We start from the raw sequence: 21371 nt of genomic DNA, 5'->3' as shown, positions 1-21371 counted from the left end.
ACCTGATGTTTATATAAGTAATTCTGCAGGAAGGGGTTAAACAGAAATGCAATATTTAATTGAAATTTTACAAAATTGCTTATTTTACATCTATAACAATGTAGCATCCAGGAGGCTTTCTTTACAAATGTTTTTACAGACTGTTTTATTTGCCTATTATTTCCATTTATAAAAGATTTTGAACATTAGTACAGGCTTTGTGGTCCGACAGAAAGGAAGTTAAAAAAGAAAAGAACTTCCTCTGTAGTATACAGCAGCTGATAAGTACTTGAAGGGTTAAGATTTTTAAATAGAAGTATTTTACAAATCTGTTTAACTTTCTGGCATCAGTTGATATAAAAAAAAAAAAAAAAAATTAATAAATAATGTTTTCCAGTGGAGTACCCCTTTAAAAGGAAATCTGCAGCGGAAAAAAAAAGGATCCCCTATCCAAAGGCATGTCGGCCACAGCATGACATTGTGGCCAACACACCTTCGCTGTGTATCTCTATGGAAGAGGTGGGGATGCAGTGTTCAAGCCTCCCCGCCTCTCCCATAGAGCTGTATGGAGGGAGCCATGTTAGTCATGCTCAGTGAGCTCGACGTTACACGCATTAGCCGGCGCACAGCGCGGAAATGCCGTGGCCCCCTTCAGAAGATCGCGGGGGGGGGGGGGTCCCAGCAGTCGGACCCTCTGCGATCAGACACTTATCCCCTACCCTGTGGATAGGGGATACGTTTTTTTTCACTGCAGATTTCCTTTTTAAAGGGTATTCTAATGTTAATGGTTGCTATGGGAAACTAAGCCAGTTTTGCTTTGTTTTTCAGTCATTGGCCTTTTACCACTGATGAACTACGGCCCTTTACTTCTGCACCATCCTTTTTTAAATCACCCTGTATTTAACTTCTCCCGTCCCGTCCCCCCCCCCCCTTTTTCATTTTACTGCCACAATGCAGTTATAATTCCCTACTCATTTTCAGTTACATGACTACTGCCCTTGTGACAGCACACAGGATAAGTTACAGCTGGCAGGCAAAATACTGTCACATACTTGGTCACTGAAAGGCATCAAGAGATTTGCAGACTTTTTTTTATTCATCTTTATTATTGTACAATCTAATGCTGAATAAGCATAAAAACCCCAATGAACTGCAGCTGTACTTATATGCTTAGCAATGCAGGCTTAGGTCAGAGGTTGCTCCCTTCTTCCCAGCTGCAGCAAAGGAATTCACATGGTGTCACCTCCCTGGATTGCACTTACTTGTTTGTAGTATGTTTCATATAATGGATTGCCACTGGAGAGCTACAACAAGGAAAGAAAGACATTCAATATTATAAAAATAGCAATCATGCATATGCAGAAATATAGAATCACATCTCCTTCCCTTCACCTTCCTTTATTGAATTTGATGGACATATGTCTTTTTTCAGCTATAATAATTATGTAATATTTCCATGAGAACGTGATCCTATACATTGTTACTAACAATTATTCATAACCAATACACAGTATTTTAATAAATAAATGTAAATTTTATAAATGTAACATATTGATTATTTTAACTTATTAATAAAATAAAATAAATGTGATTTTGTCTTTTTTGTGTCTTAAATTTACGCCATTCACCAAGCGATAAAAAATAACATTAGCATTTCATGATGTGGTTCAGTATGATTACAGTGATGCCAAATTTATTGAGGGTTTTTTATTTCAAAATGTTAGTAGTTTCGTACAAAAGAAACACTTAATAACAAAAAGAAAAAGTGTTACCATAATCCATGATATAAGACTCCCCATCAGACCAGTGTACATGGGAGATGAGTCTCCCTAATAAGGGAAACTGTGAAACTTACCTACCTTACTAGGGAACTACCTGCCTATTGTGAGAGCTATATCTACTTAATGGGGGACCTACTATCCTACCCACTTATCCTGTGTGGGCACCAAGGTGGGGTTATATCACAAATTGGGGTCCTAGATAGGGATATTGTATAGAGGTGGTGAAGGTCCTGGAAAATGCTCCAACATGTTTGTTCTGCAGATGCTGAAGAGATGAGTTTTGGCTGGAAGAAGTCAACATGGTGGTCTGCGTCGGATGGAGAAGGAAAGGAAAGAGGATGACTCCAGTCAGAGAAGACTTCTTCTGTGAGTCCCTAAATGTACCTATAATCACCTATATGATATATTCGTCTCAGTATACAGGATTTAGTCAGTAACAGTACGATGGCAATGTGTTTGGATATAATATTTCCTTCTTGTATACTGGTATTAATGCTTAAAATTGTCCTCTTCTATAACACACTTTTTGTTATACAAGGCTATATGAAGATCATTTTTTGCACCGTGATCTGTAGTTTTTATCGGTCCCATTTTTGTTTTGGTGGAACATTTTGATTCATTTTTATAATTTTTTTCTGGTATATGAAGTGACCGAAAATCAGCAGTTCATTGGTATTTTTTACATTCACGCCAATCACCATGCAGTTTCACAGATGTTATATTTTAATAGTTCTGACATTACCAAAGTTTATTTTTATTTTTCCCCATTGAAAAAATTGAAAAATGGGGGCGAATTACACTTTCATTGCTGGAAGGGCGTGAACGCCAGCATCTGGCATTAGCGATGGCAGCCGGTACTTATCAGGTATGAAGCACACTTTATACACCCGGACCTCAACCAGGGCATACTTGCACTCCCTGTTTTGTTAAAGTACCGTATATACTCGAGTATAAGCCGACCCGAGTATAAGCCGAGACCCCTAATTTCAACCCAAAATCCCAGGAAAAGTTATTGACTCGAGTATAAGCCTAGGGTGGGAAATACCTCATCCCCCCTGTCATCATCCAGACGCGTCATTAACATCCTCCTCATCATCATCATCCCCTTGTCATCATCCCACACATCCCCCCCTTCATCATCCCCTTATCATCCCACACATCCCCCCTTCATCATCCCCTTGTCATCATCCCACACATCCCCCTTCATCATCCCCTTATCATCCCGCACATCCCCCCTTCATCATCCCCTTATCATCCCACACATCCCCCCTTCATCATCCCCTTGTAATCATCCCACACCCCCCCCTTCATCATCCCCACCCCCCTTCATCATCCCCACACCCCCCCCTTCATCATCCTCTTATCATTCGCCCTCAGTGGTCTTCAACCTGCGGACCTCCAGAGGTTTCAAAACTACAACTCCCAGCAAGCCCGGGCAGCCATCGGCTGTCCGGGCTTGCTGGGAGTTGTAGTTTTGAAACCTCCGGAGGTCCGCAGGTTGAAGACCACTGCGGCCTTCAACATCATCCAGCCCCCCTCTCACCCCCTTTAGTTCTGAGTACTCACCTCCGCTCGGTGCTGGTCCGGTCCTGCAGGGCTGTCCGGAGAGGAGGTGGTCCGGTGAGGAGGTGGTCCGGGCTGCTATCTTCACCGGGGGCGCCTCTTCTCCGCGCTTCCGGCCCGGAATAGAGGCGTTGCCTTGACAATGACGCAGAAGTACGTTGGCAATGAACGCACCTCTGCGTCGTTGTCACGGCAACGTGACTATTCTGAGGCCGGGCCCGAAGCGCTTAGAAGAGGCCTCCCCGTTGAAGATAGCAGCCCGGAACCACTATCCCACCGGACCACCTCCTCACCGGACAGCCCTGCAGGACCGGACCAGCGCCGAGCGGAGGTGAGTACTCAGAACTAAAGGGGGTGAGAGGGGGCTGGATGATGTTGAAGGCCGCAGTGGTCTTCAACCTGCGGACCTCCGGAGGTTTCAAAACTACAACTCCCAGCAAGCCCGGACAGCCGATGGCTGCCCGGGCTTGCTGGGAGTTGTAGTTTTGAAACCTCTGGAGGTCCGCAGGTTGAAGACCACTGCGGGTGGGGGAGTTCACTCGAGTATAAGCCGAGGGGGGTGTTTTCAGCACGAAAAATCGTGCTGAAAAACTCGGCTTATACTCAAGTATATACGGTATTAATAGTGCCTACACAGGCTGCTCCCGCAGTCCCACAGATGAGGAGCCTGAAGCTCAACATTGTAGCGTCATGCAACATTGAGTAGTAAAATGCTATTCCCCAGATCTGTGGGGTTTTCTATGATCCCGGCTACACAGGTCCTGTGTGCAGATGGAAGAAACTTCCAGAAGGTCAACCATCACTTCAGCACTCCATCAATCCGGGCTTTATGGCAGAGTGGTCAGAAAAAAGCCTCTCCTTGGTAAAAGATACATGAAAGCGAACTAGAGTTGGTTAAAAAAAAATAATAATTCACACTAAGGACACAATCAGATTACATAATGCTCAGAATTTCTGATGCTAGTTCTGGCAATAACTCCAGTTTTTTTTGTGATTTTGGAGCAATAAAGGCTTCCTTCTGGCAGAACAACCATACAGCTCAAGTTTTGTTGTATTGTGCTCCTTGAAACAACCACTCCATCTTAGTCCAGTGCAGGCTTTCTCCTGAGATTACCTGTGGGATTTTCTTTGCATACCAAATAATTCTTCTGGCAGTTGTTATCTTAGTCTACCTGACTTTGGCTTGGTATACACGTACAGCAAAAAAACTGCAGCCTGTTACATCACAATGCAGCTCAGCCTATCACCGGCCATTGGACATTGCTGCAATCAGCGATTCGCTGAACGCAGCATTATGTGTCGGGCCCCAGAAGCCAGAAAAAGATTGGGACCAGAGGAAAGAAGACCGAATCCAGCGCCTCCGGGAGAGCAGCGGAAGGCAAGTTAAAGTTTTTTTTTTTCAGTGCTGCAACCTGGGCAGAAAAAGAAAATAGCTAGATAACCCCTTACAGCTATACGCACTTTTAAGGAGTAGTCCAGTCCTGAAAAACTAACCCCTATCCTAAGGATAGGGGACAAGTTTCAGATCGCTGGGGGGCGACCGCTGGGCCCCGGCTCTCTGGCCAGAGAGCGCATGTTGACCACAGCACAAAGCGGCGGCTGACACGCTCCCTCAATACAGCGCTATGGCAGAGGCGGAGATTGTCGAAGGCAGCGCTCCGGTTTTGCCATAGAGTTGTATTGAGGGGGCGTGTCAGCCGCAGCTTCGTGCAGTGGTCGACACACCGCCTTCCTGCGGGCTGCCAGGGCCCATACGGGAGATTGCAGGGGATCTCAGCGGTCGTACCCCCCGCAATCTGAAACTTATCTCCTATCCTTAGGATTTTGGAGAAGTTTTTCAGGACTTGACTATTCCTTTAATATAGCACCAATAAAATCTTCTGTTTTTTTTTTTTTTTTTTGCATGCCTCACTCCCCAAAAATAGTAATAAAAACTAAAAATATTAGCTTACGGTATGTGTGCCCCCAAAATGTCACTAGTGAAAAATACAACATTTCCAGCAAAGAACAAGACCTCATACAGCTACATGAAAGGTAAAATATAGCTATAGATTTTGAAATGCAAAACGTGAAAAAAATTGCTTGGTCTTTAAGGAGGCACTGTCATTATGAAAAACTTTTAATATTTTCTAGTACTACTGATAACTTTTTAAATATACATCTATTTAAAAAAAAATGAACTTTACTAAACAATAAAAAATTATCTATCAACTATCTTTATGCAGACAGACTACTCTGTGTTTTGCAGCATACTGGATCCCGGCCATAAAGTGTGTTGGTATCCAGTATAGGAGATCACCACTAGAGCCTTCAGCTGTTTCTAAACTACAACTCCCATGATGCGAGTTGTAGTTTAACAACAGCTGGGGGTACAATCTTTGTAAAACCCTGTTTTAGAGCTGTGTATTCTCCAGCTGTGTGCCTCTAGCCCTTGCAAAACTACAGACAAAGGATGTGTGGGCATGATGGGAGTTGTAGTTTTGAAACAGCTAAAGGCAACACTGTTCTAACAGTGCTTTATAAACACTGCAGCTCCAGCTGTTGCAAAACTACAACTCCCAGCATGCTTGAACAGCCAAAGCTTTCTCTTACTCCTGAATGAAAATGAAGTTGAACAAACATTCAGGAGTATGTGAAAGCTGAATGACACACATAAATGACAGCTATGTTGATTAGCATCCAGATTTACTAGGAACAGATAGAAAATGTATGAATAAAAATTACTAAGCAGTGATTTGCAGACTGCAAGGCTGCTCCCAGACTCAGAGCAGATGAGTCCCCACAGTGAGGGAGAGATGGACACGCCTCCTCCACAAGGCAAGACGACAAAGCAAGTGAGCAAGATATAAATGCTATTTGTTAGGGATATATATATAGATCCTGGACACAAAAATGATATGTACATGATCAGAATTAGGTACTGAGTAACATATCACCCTTTTTTTTTTCTCACTATGACAGGTACACTTTAAAGTTCTTTCCCCACTGACAACAATTAATACCTATCCACATTTAACACCTACTGCAAGACTAAGAAAACAGTGAACCCCTGTTTAAACTGAACAGTAGTGCACTGCATTACCATCACTCCTCTCACTGCTATGGGATTGACAGAGGTAGTGCTTGACTATATCCATCAGCCCCACAGGCAGACAGACAGTGATCACACATTCTGCAGATAGGTAATAAATGCTTTTACTGGGAAGTACCCTTTAGGTTCCAAAACAATTGTGGTATTTTAGGCTACTGTACAATAAACCGTGGACTGGCTAGCCATAACATGTATTCCTGAATGTTAAAATGACTGTGGACTTGTTAATTGACCAGAACATTACACAAGAGCTCTAAATTCTGGCTAACTGCAAGTACATAATAAGCATCCATGCACACTATTATCAACTACATGCGGCCAAAATTTGGGGGGGGGGGGGGGGTGTTATCAAAACACGCAAAGAGGAAAAGTTGCCGAGTTGCCCATAGCAACCAGATTGCTTCTCCCATTTTTAAAAAGCCTGTGAAAAATAGAAGTGATCTGATTGGTTGCTATGGGCAACTCAGAAACTTTTCCTATGGACATGTTTTGATAAATCTCCCCCTTAGGCTATAAATCTGTGTCAATGCAACCAGGTGCCTGGATGAACTAATTTTTATTTTGGTCACATTTGCAACCATTTTATTTGCAATATGAAGCCCTACATTAGGGCTGCACAATATTGGGAAAATGTGCAATTGCGATTATAGGCCTATATATTGTGATTTCGATATGCGATGCGATATAAATAAATGGTGAAATCCCGCCATTTCATGTCCAATCTCCTCCATTTTACAACTATCCACTCATTTTATGCCCACCGCCCATTTCACATCTCCCCCGTCACATTCTCCCCTCATGGTCATATCTTCTCCCATCACATTTTCCTCCTGTCACATTCCCCCCCCCCCCCTCCCCCTGCCACATTCTACCCCCATATCACATCTCACCCCCCCTCCACCACATTCCCCACCTTGTCACATTTCCCCCCCCCGTAACATTCCCCCCTTGTCACATTATCCCCGCCCCCTGTCACAATGCCCCCCCATGTCACATTCTCCCCCCCCCTGTAGGTAGATTTTTGTACTGAAGCAATACACTGGGTCTCCCACCGGATCCGGGAAACCCAGTGTATTTGCAGCCAAAATCACTGGCTTGACACGTGACACTGCTGCGGCCAGTGATTGGGAAACAATGTCTTAGTATTTAAATTGGTTTTTACCTGCTCTGGCCGTCCCCCACCTGCATCAGCACACATGAGCCGGCCCGAGCAGATAATCGCAAGTTTTCCTGGGGGGCGTATCGCTATATCGCAAAAAGCAAAAATAGTGATTCTATTTCTTTTGCGATATATCGTGCAGCCCTACCCTACATTTACATGTATTATGCAGCACTTTGTTGTGGATGCTTGGTGCAGAAGAACTCCTTACAGACATCAACTGAAAAAGTCAGGTACCTGGCTCCTGGATTTGTGCAGCCCTAAATAATCTGCGCACATCCTGTACGTCTTGTAGTACTGCATGTATTTACTTTAAGAGTTCTTTTATTTTATCTCATTACATCACTGAATTAATGTCATCTGGGACCAGGTCCTGAAACAGGTTCCACAGCTCTCACTGTTTCCACACAACACAGCTGATGAGGTGGAGAACTTGGCAGAGATATGATTGTCAGTCTCTCTCATAAGCCATAATGCCTGGGTGTGGAAAACAAAATGGACCATATAAAAAAAAGTTCTGACACAGGTTCACCTTACGTACTTTACCAAAAGATAAGATACATTCAAGGTAACCTGTCACACTAATAATGCAGTTCAATCTGTAATGTTATATAGCAGAGAGAGCTGAGCAGATTCATGTAAATTTTTGTGGGAAAAGAATCATTGTACCCAAAAGGAATCTCCTGGGGGGAGAAAGGGGCTCACAGAAAAGACCACTGAAGCAAGCAGGGATGCGAGTGTGACTGCAGCATCTTCCCTAGCCAATTTTAAATAGCTTTTGGGTGGATAGAGCATTTTAGTTTATAAAAGATGAGGGAGTTGTGGTACTGTAAAGGAAGAGTGTCAGCAAATCCCTCCTCACCCCCATATTTTAAAGCAGTTTTTCCTAACCTGCACTTATCCTTTATAGTGCCTCCCCTCCTCACCCTCACCCCTTCTTGCCTCGCTCCTATCCTCAATAGTGTTTTCCCTCCTCGCCGCCATCTTTTATAGTGCATTCCCTCCTCAGCCCAATCCTTTAAATAGTGCATCCCCTTCTCACTCCCATCCTTTATAGCGTGAGATATCTGGTCATACACAAGTCCTCATAACATAGGTATAACAAATATATGCAGCGTTTTATAATTGCCCATGACCCCCAATTTTGTTCTGGTCTCCAGGAAGCACCACCGATTGTCACTAGTATTGTTCTGGACTTAGAAGTCCAGTGACTGACATATCTTGTATGCAGGCTAACACAGGAAAGGCTGTCAATCATTGAGTGGGACTGCTCACTGGACTCTGTAGCCCAGAATGAGCAGAGATTTAGATGAATAAGTTACCTGATATACGAATCTGCTGAGTTTGGTCTGCATTTTCAACATCACTGGTTCCTTTATTCCTCCAGGACGCACAGAATACAGGTACACCCTTGCATCCTAGTACTTAAGGCCCTGTACGCCCTGCGGTTTTCCAGTCTGCGCCACTTGCTGGGCAGTGATCGGAACGGGATGCCTAATGAAATAATTCTGCAGCTAAGCAGGCATCCCATGTCATCGCCAAGAGGGGTCCTGAGACTCCTGTGTCGGCGATCACTTTGATTCGCTGGTCAATTCGAACTGGGGTATCACAGAGTTTCCGGGTCATTCGGGCCTTACCCTCCGTACATAGCTGGGAGGTGGCAGTGATGCCACCACCCAGGACAGCAGTGACTGGCCGGATGCAATGATCGGACCAGTCACAGCAGTGAGTGGCAGAGAGGGGAGGGTTAATGGCACACTGCCCACCACACTTAGTGAGCTGGTGAACAGAACGGAGTCCAGTGCTGCCATCTTCCCTCCTGAGTACAATCCAGTGGAATCTGGTGCCATTCTGTGCCATCTGGCACTTTAGATCACAGGGACAGCTTTAGATTAGGCAGGGATAGTTTGTAGGTGGTAAAAAAATAATTTTGCAGCGACGTCTGCTCAGCCTTTTTTGGGGTGCATAATTTTTGCCGATAACGTCCAAAATCGTGAATATCTGCCGATAATATCGGCCAAACCGATAATCGGTCAATTCCTAATATATATATATATTTATTTTCTTTCAGTTAGGCAGTGGGTTAGGGAAGGTAAAAAAAAAGAACCACACCACACACAATTCAATAAGAGTTTTTCTACACATGTCCCCACAATTAGAGTAGAGAAATGACCCGCAGGGTGTTCTCAGCAGAGGAGGCACATGCCATGATGCTCTTTGACACTGAAAGCCAGTGAGGACGAGGAGACCCCACTTTCCTGTTGCCTTCCTTGTCCTCTTCATTCTCAAGTAGTGATGAAGAGAAGGAGCGCCATTGGGCTTTTGGAGAAAAAAATTGGCTGGAATTGAAGTTGGGGGCCCATGTGTGCTTACAAAGCTCCAATGGTGCCAGAACAGCAGGAACACCCCCCCCCCACATGTGACACCAATTTGGAAACTACACCCCTCACGGAATGTAAAAAGGGGTACAGTGAGTACTTCACAGGTTTTTTGAAAAGTGGCCCATAAAAATGAAAACTTAAGAGTTGATCTCTCTGATGTAAATACTTACTGTATCCCTTGTTACGTTCTTTCAGGGGTGCAGTTTCAAAATTGAGGTCACTTACAGGGTTTTTTTTTTTTTTTTTTTTTTTTTTTAAAGAATTTAGGTCAGAACCTCTGCAAATCACCACTTCAGGCCTCAAATGTGCTTGGTGCTGTCTCACTTATAAGCCCTGTTGTCTGCCCGCAGTGCACTTTACATCCACATAAGGCTGGGTTCACACCACGTTTTTCAAATACGGTTACCGAATACGGTTTTCCGCTAAAAAACGTATGGCAAAAACCGTATGCAACCTTATACAACCGTATGACTCCAAATTAAAACGTATACGGTTTTTCCCCGTACGGATCTATCCGTTTGCATCAGTTTTTGCCAACGGTTTTGCTATTTTGTTGGAATTAGTTTTCCAGCAATTTAATAAAGTTACTATTGTTCTATTGAAATTCCAATCTGCGCAGGTGTCAACTCCAAAAACGGATTAGAAAAACCGTGTGCAACAGTATTCAGAAATTCTGTGTACGGTTCTCATAGACAACAATGTTAAAAGAACCGCATACGGTTTTCCAACCAGAGGCAAAAACGTGGTCGACAGCGTTTTTGCCTACGGTTGAAAAATCGGCAAAACCGTATCCGAGGCAAAACGGATGCAATCGTACACAACATTTGGAATCCGGTTTACAATGCATTCTCTATGCATACAGTTTCGGATACGGTCGTAAACGTTTTTTTGCGGAAAACCGTATACGGTTACCATATTTGAAAACCGTGGTGTGAACCCAGCCTTAGAGGTATTTCCTTACTCAGGAGCAATTGGCCTACAAATTTCGGGGATTCTTTTTTTCCTATTACCACTTTCGAAAATGAAATATGGAATAAGACCAGCATTTTAGTGTTAATTACATTTTTCATTTTTACAGGCCACTGTTCAAAAAACCTGTGAAGTACCACTTTACCCCTTCTTACATTCCTTGAGGGGTGTAGTTTACAAAATTCCAGCCAAATTCTTTCTCCAAGAGCCCAATGGCACACCTTCTCTTCTGAGACATGTAGTGCGCCAGCAGAGCACTTTACGTTCACATATGGGGTATTACCTTACTCGGGAGAAATTGGGCTCCAAATTTGGGGGCTTTTTCTCCTATTACCCCATGTGAAAATGAAAAATTTGGGGTAACACCAGCATTTTAGTGTTAAAAATAAATGTTCTCATTTTCACGTCCAACATTAATGAAAAGTCAAACACCGTTGAGGTGTTAAGGCTCACTATACCCCTTGTCACGTTCCTTGAGGGGTGTAGTTTCCCAAATACTGTGCCATGTGGGGGGGGGGGGGGTTACTGTTCTGGCACCATGGGGGCTTTGTAAATGTGACATGCCCCCCAAAAACCATTACAGCTAAATTCTCTCCCCAAAATCCTAAAGTTGCTCCTTCCACATATGAGGTATTTCCATACTCGAGAGAAATTGGGTTAAAATTTTTGGAGAGCTTTTTCTCCTTTTACCCCTTGTAAAAATGAAAACATAAAATAAAATGGAGCTACAAGAACATGTTAGTGTCAAAAATGGCAGTTTTCTCCTCCACTTTGCTGCTATTCCTGTGAAATACCTAAAGGGTTAACAAACTTTCTGAATGTCATTTTGAATACTTTGAGGGTGCAGTTTCTATAATGGGGGTCATTATGGGAGATTTCTTACAGGCCCCTCAAATTTATCTCAGAATTTGAATTTGTGAAAATTAGAAAAATTGCTGCTATACTTTGAAGCTCCCTGATGTCCTCAAAAAGTAAAAACATGTCACCTTTATGATGCCAACATAAAGTAGACATATAGTATCATACTGTGAATCAATACATAATTTGGCATGTCCATTTCCCTTACAAGCAGAGAGGTTCATAGTTACATAAAATGCTACATTTTCCAAACATTCATGACATTTTTTAATTCTTTACAAAGAAATGATGCAAGTATCTATGAAAATCCAGGCAGGGGTGGTTTATCATTATGGGGGCAGTGAACTGGGAGGATTAGAAAATATAACAAGCTCATGATAGGTACTCTTTAAGGGGTTAAATATCAATTTTTTTAATCTTGTGTGATTAAAAAATGTTATGTTGTACAACTGGTTGTATGCAAGCATGTTATTTAAGTTATTTAAATTTTTTATTGCAGTAGTAAAATGAGTTAAAGGAAATAACTTTTGGCAAAAACATTACACAAATGTAACCTTAGGCTCCTTTTGCAATGTCTGTAGGCATAAGCATAGGGGACAGTCCTTGACGTCTATGTCCAACATAAGCTTGTGACTAGGGATGTCCTGCTACCGATACTTTATCGGTATCGGGACCAATACTGGACATTTGCACAAGTACTTGTACTTGTGCAAAAGTTCCAGATCCCTGCAGGCGGGACTCCCACCGGCGGGTATCACCAAGATCACCAAGATGCGGTAAGCTGCCTGCACTCTCCGCTCTCGAGCTATCAGCTGCCGAGCGCACATCATAGCCAGGACACGCATTAACCCTTTAGACGCCGCAATCAAAGTGGATTGCGGCGTCTAAAAGTCCTGAGGTGTACTGCCAGTTATTCACCGCGGTGTAATCGCCGGGAGGTCCCTTACCCTGCTCCCTGCATCCAATCGTCACTCCTTTACTGCTGCCAGCCATGGCAGACATTAATAAAGGAGCGCCGATAACACTGATCAATGCTATGCTATGGCATAGCATTGATCAGTGTATGTAATCTACAAATTGCATGTAATATTCCCCTATGGGGACTAAAAAAAGTGAAAAAAAATTGTTAAAAATAATAAATGTGAATTAACCCCTTCCAAATAAATTTTAATCGCTCTGCCGGACTTCACATCTTACTACTTAGCCGCCACTCTCACTAGATTGTTAGAAAGTTTCCATCATAGGGTCATTAAACAATGGGTGACTTTCGAACGCGAGTCCTCTGAACTTGAAATTAAAACTGTGCTGTGGCTACCTAAAAATACATTTCCTCGGAAATGTCACGCAGATGTCCCCCGGTTATAGCCTTCCTGCTCTCCACATACAAGACCTACCTGACCCACACTCCCCTTCTTCGCACCTCCAGCCCACTTACCCCCCAATTTGATAACCCAGCCTTCCCGCCAGCTCACCACGCCACATCGTTCCTGTCCACCCATGTTCCGTGACCTACTGTCTTCATAGGGTCTACGAACGCTTCCTGACCTTCTCCATGGCTCCACTCCGTCCGTTAGTCAATCATTCCATTACTCCCAACTGACCCACTATTACAAATCTCCCAGGACTCAACTTGTACTACACAGAGATCTCACGGCCTTGGAACTTGTGTGTCTCCCGGTCCCCCTTGCATAAACCGATTAGTAGCCTGTACGCTCTCCTGCTAATGGCCTTTACAACTGACTCATTACCCTTCTGATCGGCTTAGGAGAAGGAACTGAATTGTTCTTCCTCCCCGGAAGAATGGAATCGGGTATTTTTATGGTGTCACCGGTCTTCCACATCATGTAAAGCTCATGAAACAAATTATAAAATCTTGACAAGGTGGTATGGGGTTCCATCCCTATTATCTCGCATATTCCCCAATGTCTCGGACACATGCTGGCGCTGTGGGAGTCCAGGTGGCACCATGACACATATTTAGCTAGAATGTCCAACCTTGGCTCCTTTCTGGACCCAAGTTATAGAGGTTATGACTAGAGTGACATCCCTTCCAATACTTAAGTAATCGAAATTGATTCTATTGTCAATACTCCCAACACACTGGCCAAAATCACTGATTAGACTCCTGCACTTTCTTTTACTGGCGGCTGTAATCTTCAGACTATGGAAGTCTGATGCTCCCCCCCCCACACTTTTGTCCTGGCTTCCTGAGGTTTCCCACTTACATTGCATGGAAGAACTTCTTGCCGACTCTCGTAATCACCTAGACAGATTCTACACTACAGTCCCCCCCCCCCCCCCGACCTAGAATGGCCCACAACATACGATAATTTCAACATGCGATGCTTTTGTATGTCGGGGCCATCACATAAACGGCTATCCGGCAGCGCTGACTGCTTCAGCTGCCACCAGATAGCCGTTTACGGTGCCCCGTGTGCTCCGGTGATTGTCTCCTACGTGTCCTCGGGGCTCCGGAGCGTCCTTTTAGGGATCCCCTCCATCGCCGTCATCACGACTGCGACGTGAGAGCGACGATCCCGGGCAGCAGAGACGTTCAGGAGCGGCGGGGACACCGTGGGGACACGGCGACAGCGATGGAGCGCAACATCCAGGACAGCGGTGACGGGTCCGGAGCGGCGGGGATAGGTGAGTACAACTTCCTATTCTTTACATTGCACGGATTCCTCAACATAAGATTGTTTCAACAAACGATAATTTGGAACGGATTACCATCGTATGTTGAGGGACCACTGTATTTGGAGACCCTGGATTGAGTTTATGTCCTCACCTGATTTTGAAACCCTGCACCTACACTCTCCAGCACCTTCTCTACATTTCTCGATTACCTCCCACCGATAAGTCTCTACTCAGTGCCCAGGTCTCAGATCCCTGACTCCGACCGCATTGACAGGTGACATATGTTTGCTTTATTGACCTTCCTCCCCCCCCCCCCCCCCCCTACCTTCTCTCCTCCTTTCCGCTTCTCTCTTTTCCCACGCCCTCTACTATATTCCATTACTGATCTTTTATTGTGTCTCTTCAATGTCCTTATGTACCTCTAAGGATCTAGTACCCTGTACTGTACCGCAGGCCCGCTGCCATGTGATATCCACGGTCACTCCTGACATGTCTGCTTCCCCACCCTACATTATTTGCCACACCTGTGGATCCTTCCTCTATTTTTTGTTGCATTAGCAGTGCGGCCCCGAGTAGGTTGCCAATCTGTTTATCTTTTTTCAGGTCCCTAGGACCCTATGATACGTATCCTTGTTCTGACTGTTATTTGCCTGTTACATTGGACTTTTACCATGTGTGGAATGATCTGTGTTGTTCCCTGTGATCACCCGTCTTCCGTGATGTGGTTTCATTCTGTGGTTTTCTTGAAAAATGTAATAAAGATTTACTTTGGAAAAAAAAAAAATTTAAATCACCCCCCTTTAAAAAAAAAAAAAAAAAATCTTTTAATATAAAAAAAAGCCCTCTTAGAAAAACTAAAAAAAAAAAAAACACCCATTTTTCCCATTAAGGGAACATTCACACGGGTGTAACCACAGCGTATTTAAGCTGCGGATCCGCCGCTAAAGGACTGCTACGTGCTGCCTTTAGATGTGCCTGCTTGGAGCGGCACATCTTAAGGAGCCGCTATGAGCAGACACACTTAAGAAATGTGCGAGTCGCCGCACATGCGCAGTGTACTCACACACATTGCGGCTGCTCCATGAGCTAGGCCGAGAGCGGCCGCGATGTGTAAGTACTCTTCCCATGCACGGGGCAACCGGCACATCGCAGTGTGTCTGCTCGTAGTGGCGTATTGCCGCTCTGAGCAGGCTCATCTAAAGGCATCTTATCAGACAATGAATTCTTATTTCATTGATGCCTAAACCAGATGCAAAGAAATGTACAGTAAAAATTAAAGGTAATAGAACTAAGCTATGTAACATTACACAAATGATTATGGAATATACTCATACTGAAGATGGATAACACATACATATTTAATGGCTAGGCATCTCTTCTTATTAATATATAATAGACAGCTGCTGTAAACTGTCCAGGAAATGGACATAATGATCTGTTATTCGGCAGCTGACAGCCATGTACAGGAAGGAGAAGCTATTTCTCTGTTTCCCTATAGCCATTCCTCATCTACATCCTTAGCCCAACCGCACTGCCCCAGGGGAACACCAATGCAAGCAAACCCAATAAGAGGCCAATGCACACAGAGCTAATGAGCCTAATTGTGGAGTGAGATGACAGTGTAGGCCTACACAAGAGCTCATCATCTACAATGGATTGATTTTAAACACAGACTGCCACTGTAAAGTACACTGCATCATATCGGATGACTATCTCAGGGGCCTTGGGAAAGGGGAAATTATAATATATATATGTTCTCATGAAGAAATCTAGAACTGTTACCAAATAGAAGAATACGTATAGAAAGGACATGTAGATGACTAACACAGCTCCAGTAATCTATGCAATACACTCTTTCACAATCACTAATACGGTAGTTATCAGCTATACAAAACAAGACACGTAATGTATGTTACAAGAGGAACCGAAACTCTGCTTACAGTGTTAGAGCTACACTGGAACATATGCTTTATATGAGCTCACTGTTTTAGAACTGCTCCCACAGTGAAGACAACCCTGCCATTATTAGTCACGCAAAAGACCTGGAGAGCTTAGACAGGAAAGGACACATTAATAAAAATGTTGTATTAGAGTGCGTTCACACGCTAGTAACTAGCAGCGGGTTTCCCGCTGCGAGCTACGCTACCATTCATTTGAATGGGTCCGCTGACAGTCCGCAAATCTGACACTATGCGGACTGTCTGTGGACGCATTTAAATCAATGGTAGCGTAACTCGCAGCTAGTAATAGCGTGTGAACGCACCCTTAGGGTAGAAAACAGATTAGTGGGGTTACCAAATAACAGCACCACTCATATCTATGGGCTCAAATTACGGCTCAGACACATTAACGTGAACACGAGAGACTTTGTTCAAGGGGAGGGAAAAAAAAAAAAAGACTTTCTTAGCTAATACAATTCATGTAATGAAGCTCAACACCCATTCCAAAAGGCAATGCTACATTCTTAGCTGAAAAGCAGTAGGAACTTTTTTTAGAGGTACAAACCAAACACCCAAAGAGGCAAAAATGTGCATTGGTCACCTTGCATTTTCCCAACTCTGAATTCCAAAGAACTATAGCTGACTGCATAGTTTCAAGCTACATCTCATACCTATTCTACTCTAACCTAATAGTGGCCAGGATGAAAGACTTCTCTGATTCCAGATGTTGCCTCGGGACAGTAGCTGTCAAAAAGAATGCCCTGCCATTGTGGGTCATCATGATGATGAAATGCCATGTAAGTCTAAAATACAGCCTATTTCTAATGATTTAAAGGGCTTGTGGAATTTTATATTTATAGAATATGAAATCATTTAGTTTTTCACTATACATTCTTTCCTGATGCAGTAGGCCGGTATAGTTCACAGATAAGTCCATAGTAATGCATCCCATTAACTAAATGGACAGACATATAACTGCTTATATTCAGTTAGGGAGTCAACTAATTACAGTGGTCCCTCAAGTTACAATATTATATCGGTTCCAGGATGACCATTGTATGTTGAGACCATAACTCTATGGAAACCTGGTAATTGGTTCTGACGCCACCGAAATGTCATCTAAAAATAGGAAAGTGTGAGGCTTAAACAAAAATAAGTAGATTTATATAGATAAAGTAAGTCATAACATAAAAGGTAAGAAAGAGCTGCTGGGCGCTGTAAATCACTGTCTATATATGGAGGACCGAAGCTTCTTCAGGGTCCTGTACAATACACACGGTGTCCCAAAAAAAGTACAAATGGAGCTGCCCCCACCTGCAGCAGCTATTCCTGGCACAGGTAAAGAGTAGTACAGAACATGTAGTACCTCCCTGTACTGTAGGGGGCACTAGCAGACAGTCAGTAAATGCACTTTAGGAATACAGGGGTTTTTCCAGTGAAATTACAATTCCGATTGGTCGGTTCTTCCAGCCACTGACACGTTTTGCAAATCTGGACTGTCCTTAGCATTGTTTGTTGAGTCTGTTTTCAAGTTACAATGGTCCAGAAAAGACCATTGTATGTTGAGGCCATTGTAAGTTGAGGGATCACTGTACTATTGTCCATCTATTCGTTGGTCGATTCGTTATTTTAATTGTTCAGATTAAAAAAGGAAACTGGATTAGGGGACCAGAGAATAGATAACGTGTGGACCACATTGTGAAGAGTTAACAGGGGGAAAGACAGTACCTTAAGTGTTAACAAGAGGAAAAGAGAAGGGACAGCACCTAAAGGTTTTACAGGGCAAAGAGAGAGGGGACAGCCCTTTAAGAGCTAACAGGGAGGGGAAAAAAAAGAAAACTGGATTAGGGGACCAGAGAATAGATAACGTGTGGACCACATTGTGAAGAGTTAACAGGGGGAAAGACAGTACCTTAAGTGTTAACAAGAGGAAAAGAGAAGGGACAGCACCTAAAGGTTTTACAGGGCAAAGAGAGAGGGGGCAGCCCTTTAAGAGCTAACAGGGAGGGGAAAAAAAAGAAAACTGGATTAGGGGACCAGAGAATAGATAACGGGAGAACAGCATCATGAACAGTTAACAGGGGGAAAGAGAGGAGACAGTACCTTAAGTGTTAACTAGAGGAAAAGAGAGGGGACAGGAACTAAAGGGTTAAGAGGGGGAAGAGAGAGAGGAGAGCACCTAAAGGCTGGGTTCACACAGGCAAAAAATGTGTGTAATGTCCGCACAAAAACCAGGAAAAACCATTCTGCACATTTGACTAGACGGCCATGCATTTCCCATGCATATGTCTGACCGACATATCAAAAGTGGTTTTAAATGCATGATATTTCTCCTTTAATGACAGGCACCAGTGTTATTGCTGATATCCGCCATAAGCAGCGTAGTGCCTACTGTCAACTATGATGCATGCTCGCTTTATAGTCGGAATACCCCTTAGGAAGTAAATTTATGTTCTAGTCTGTTAAGGACATACATTTAGGTCCGATGTTGTTAAGGGATTAAGACACTTGTGATCTCTATTCTCCTTAATTAAATAAATGTCAGACGAATTAAAGTGGTTCTCCACTGGAAAACATTTTCTTTTAAATCAACTGGTGCCAAAAAGTTAAACGGCTTTGTAAATTAATGTACAAACAAAGATGTATACCGGCACCACTGAGCTACTCAGATCATTGCTGTAGTCAGCTACCTGGACTTCTCCCACCTGGATATCAACCCCTTGATGATTTCAACTTCGGTAGTGCTCACCACTAAGACATTTGCAGTAGATAACATTCAATGTAGAGAGAAGAAAAGGAGCACATACCAGGATTGTTGAATGCTGTGTTCACGTTTATTTCTTCAGTTTTGGGGTGAAACTGCATAGGGAAGAGGGGAGGGTGGACATTGTCTTTGGGGGATCTACGGGCAGCGGGACCGTTGCTCGTAGTTCCCCCGAAGCAGACGTCCACCCTCCCCTCTTCCCTATGCAGTTTCACCCCAAAACTGAAGAAATAGATTTGTAAATTACTTCTATTTAAAAATCTTAATCCTTCCAGTACTTATTAGCAGCTGTATGCTACAGAAGAAATTATTTTGATTTTGAATTTCTTTTTTGTTTTGTCCACAGTGCTCTCTGCTGACCCCTCTGTCCATGTCTGGACAGTTCCTGATACGGGCAACAGGTATCAGCAGAGAGCACTGTGGAAAGGACAAAAAAGAAATTCAAAAATAAAAGAATTTCCCCTGTAACATACAGCTGATAAGTACTTGAAGGGTAAAGATTTTTTAATGAAAGCAATTTATATGCTGCTCTGGTCAGTTCCTAAAATGGACAGAGGTGTCAGCAGAGAGCACTGTGCTCGTGATGTCAGCTCTGTGTTCCAAAAAGAAAATAGTATTTAGTAGCTAATAAGTACTGGAAGTATTAAGATTTTTTAATAGAAGTAATTTACAAATCTGTTTAACTTTCTGGCACCAGTTGATTTAAAAAAAAAATAATAATGTTTTCCACCCGAGTACCCCTGAGGTTGTTCCAAAATTAAAAGTATCCATGGGTAGGGGAAAACTATCTGGTCAGTGGGCATCAAATTGCTGCAACCCCAATCGATCGCGAGAACAGATAACTTGTCTCCCCAATAAAAGGAATGACAACACGCATGATTAGCTTCCACACCATCCACTGTATAAGAGAGTTCTAAAGATGACATTGCTGCTACTGCATTTAATCATGTCGCTAGAACTGTTCAATAGAGATGAGCGAACTTACAGTGATTTGATTCGTCACAGACTTCTCGGCTCGGCAGTTGCTGACTTTAGCCTGAGTTTGAGTTCAGCTTTCAGGTGCTCCGGTGGGCTGGAAAAGGTGGATACAGTCCTAGGAGAGAGTCTCCAGCCACCGGAGCACCTGAAAACTGAACTAATTTATGCAGGATAAAGTCATCAACTGTCGAGCTGGGAAGTTCATGACGAATTGAATTACAGGAAGTTTGCTCATCTCTACTGTTTAACTGAATGGTTTTAACTTTTTCCTGATGCCTTATCAGGGGAATTAAGGGGCCATGAGCACTGAGGAAATTCCATGAATTTCATGGAAGAAGTAGTTCTTTAATAATTAAATCTTCATCTGAACCATCCATCAACATCAATGTGGTTTGATTCCACAAGGATTTCAGGCAGATTTTGAGGTTGAATCCACAAGAAAGTTCTGTCGGAACCTCCCTCAAATTAGTAAGACATTATTTCAGAGTGCAGCTCACAATCTAATGTTCCTCAAACAAGTTCTAGAAAAGTCAGCACTAGATCGCCTCTAAAAATTCAATTTGCAAGGCTAAGTTCACAATATGGAATTCTGCATGAATATTCTGCAGTAAATTCCACAGAAATTAATTGCCCATTCACTTCAATGGAATTCCTGCAGTGAAATTTTCCATCCAGAAATTCTGTCGTGTGAACATAGGCCAAGTGTAGAGGTCACAGCACTCAGAGGTCCCCTCCCCATACAGTTCTATTGGAGAGGCATCCCCGCCTCTCCCATAGAACTACATGGAGGAGGCGTCACGCTGTGGCCGGCACACCTCCTGCACGGGAGAGCCCCGTGCATGAGAGTGCGGGGGGGTCCCAGCAGTCGTACCCCCCCCCCCCCCAGACACTTGGGGATAGGGAGTAAGTTGTATTTTGCCGCATATGTCCTTTAAAGTACATCGTCAAATTTTGCAAATCTGACCTGTTTTCTTTTCTGCATTAATAAATCGAAGATGCTTTTACTTAGTCTGAGATTGTTTTTTTTCGTGGCATATTCTACTTTAAGATGGTGGTAAATTTTCATCATTTGCATCATTTTTTTCTGAAAATAAATAGAAGTAATTTACAAATCTATTTAACTTTCTGGCACGAGTAGATTTGAAAAACATTTGTTTTCCACGAGAGTACCCCTTTAAAGGGAACCAATCATCAGATTTTACCCTATATAACGCTTGGCAAAGCGTTATATAGGGTACAATCTTTATTTTCGCCATTCCCGGGGGATGCTC

At 43.2% G+C, this 21371-nt stretch overlaps 1 protein-coding gene across 4 annotated transcripts in view; it reads right to left on the bottom strand.

Annotated features, from left to right (window-relative positions):
* Positions 1–21371, bottom strand: part of EPS15L1 (epidermal growth factor receptor pathway substrate 15 like 1) — a 247297-nt gene that overhangs the window by 201474 nt on the left and 24452 nt on the right. For 2 of the 4 annotated variants that reach the window (XM_056518164.1, XM_056518166.1), the window contains exons 1-2: positions 21065–21181; positions 1242–1283 (exon numbers count right to left, since the gene is read on the bottom strand). In XM_056518164.1, coding sequence (XP_056374139.1) covers positions 1242–1283; positions 21065–21178 — 156 coding nt within the window. In that variant the 5' untranslated portion in view covers positions 21179–21181. Of the gene's footprint in view, positions 1–1241; positions 1284–21064; positions 21182–21371 lie in introns of those variants that run through there. The other 2 variants (XM_056518167.1, XM_056518165.1) reach the window with 1 other exon arrangement.

The sequence above is a fragment of the Hyla sarda genome, chromosome 1 (genome assembly GCF_029499605.1).
Source record: "Hyla sarda isolate aHylSar1 chromosome 1, aHylSar1.hap1, whole genome shotgun sequence".
Taxonomy (NCBI): Eukaryota; Metazoa; Chordata; class Amphibia; order Anura; family Hylidae; genus Hyla; species Hyla sarda.
The sequence above is the reverse complement of the archived record's forward strand: the minus strand, read 5'-3'. Positions and strand labels throughout refer to the sequence as shown.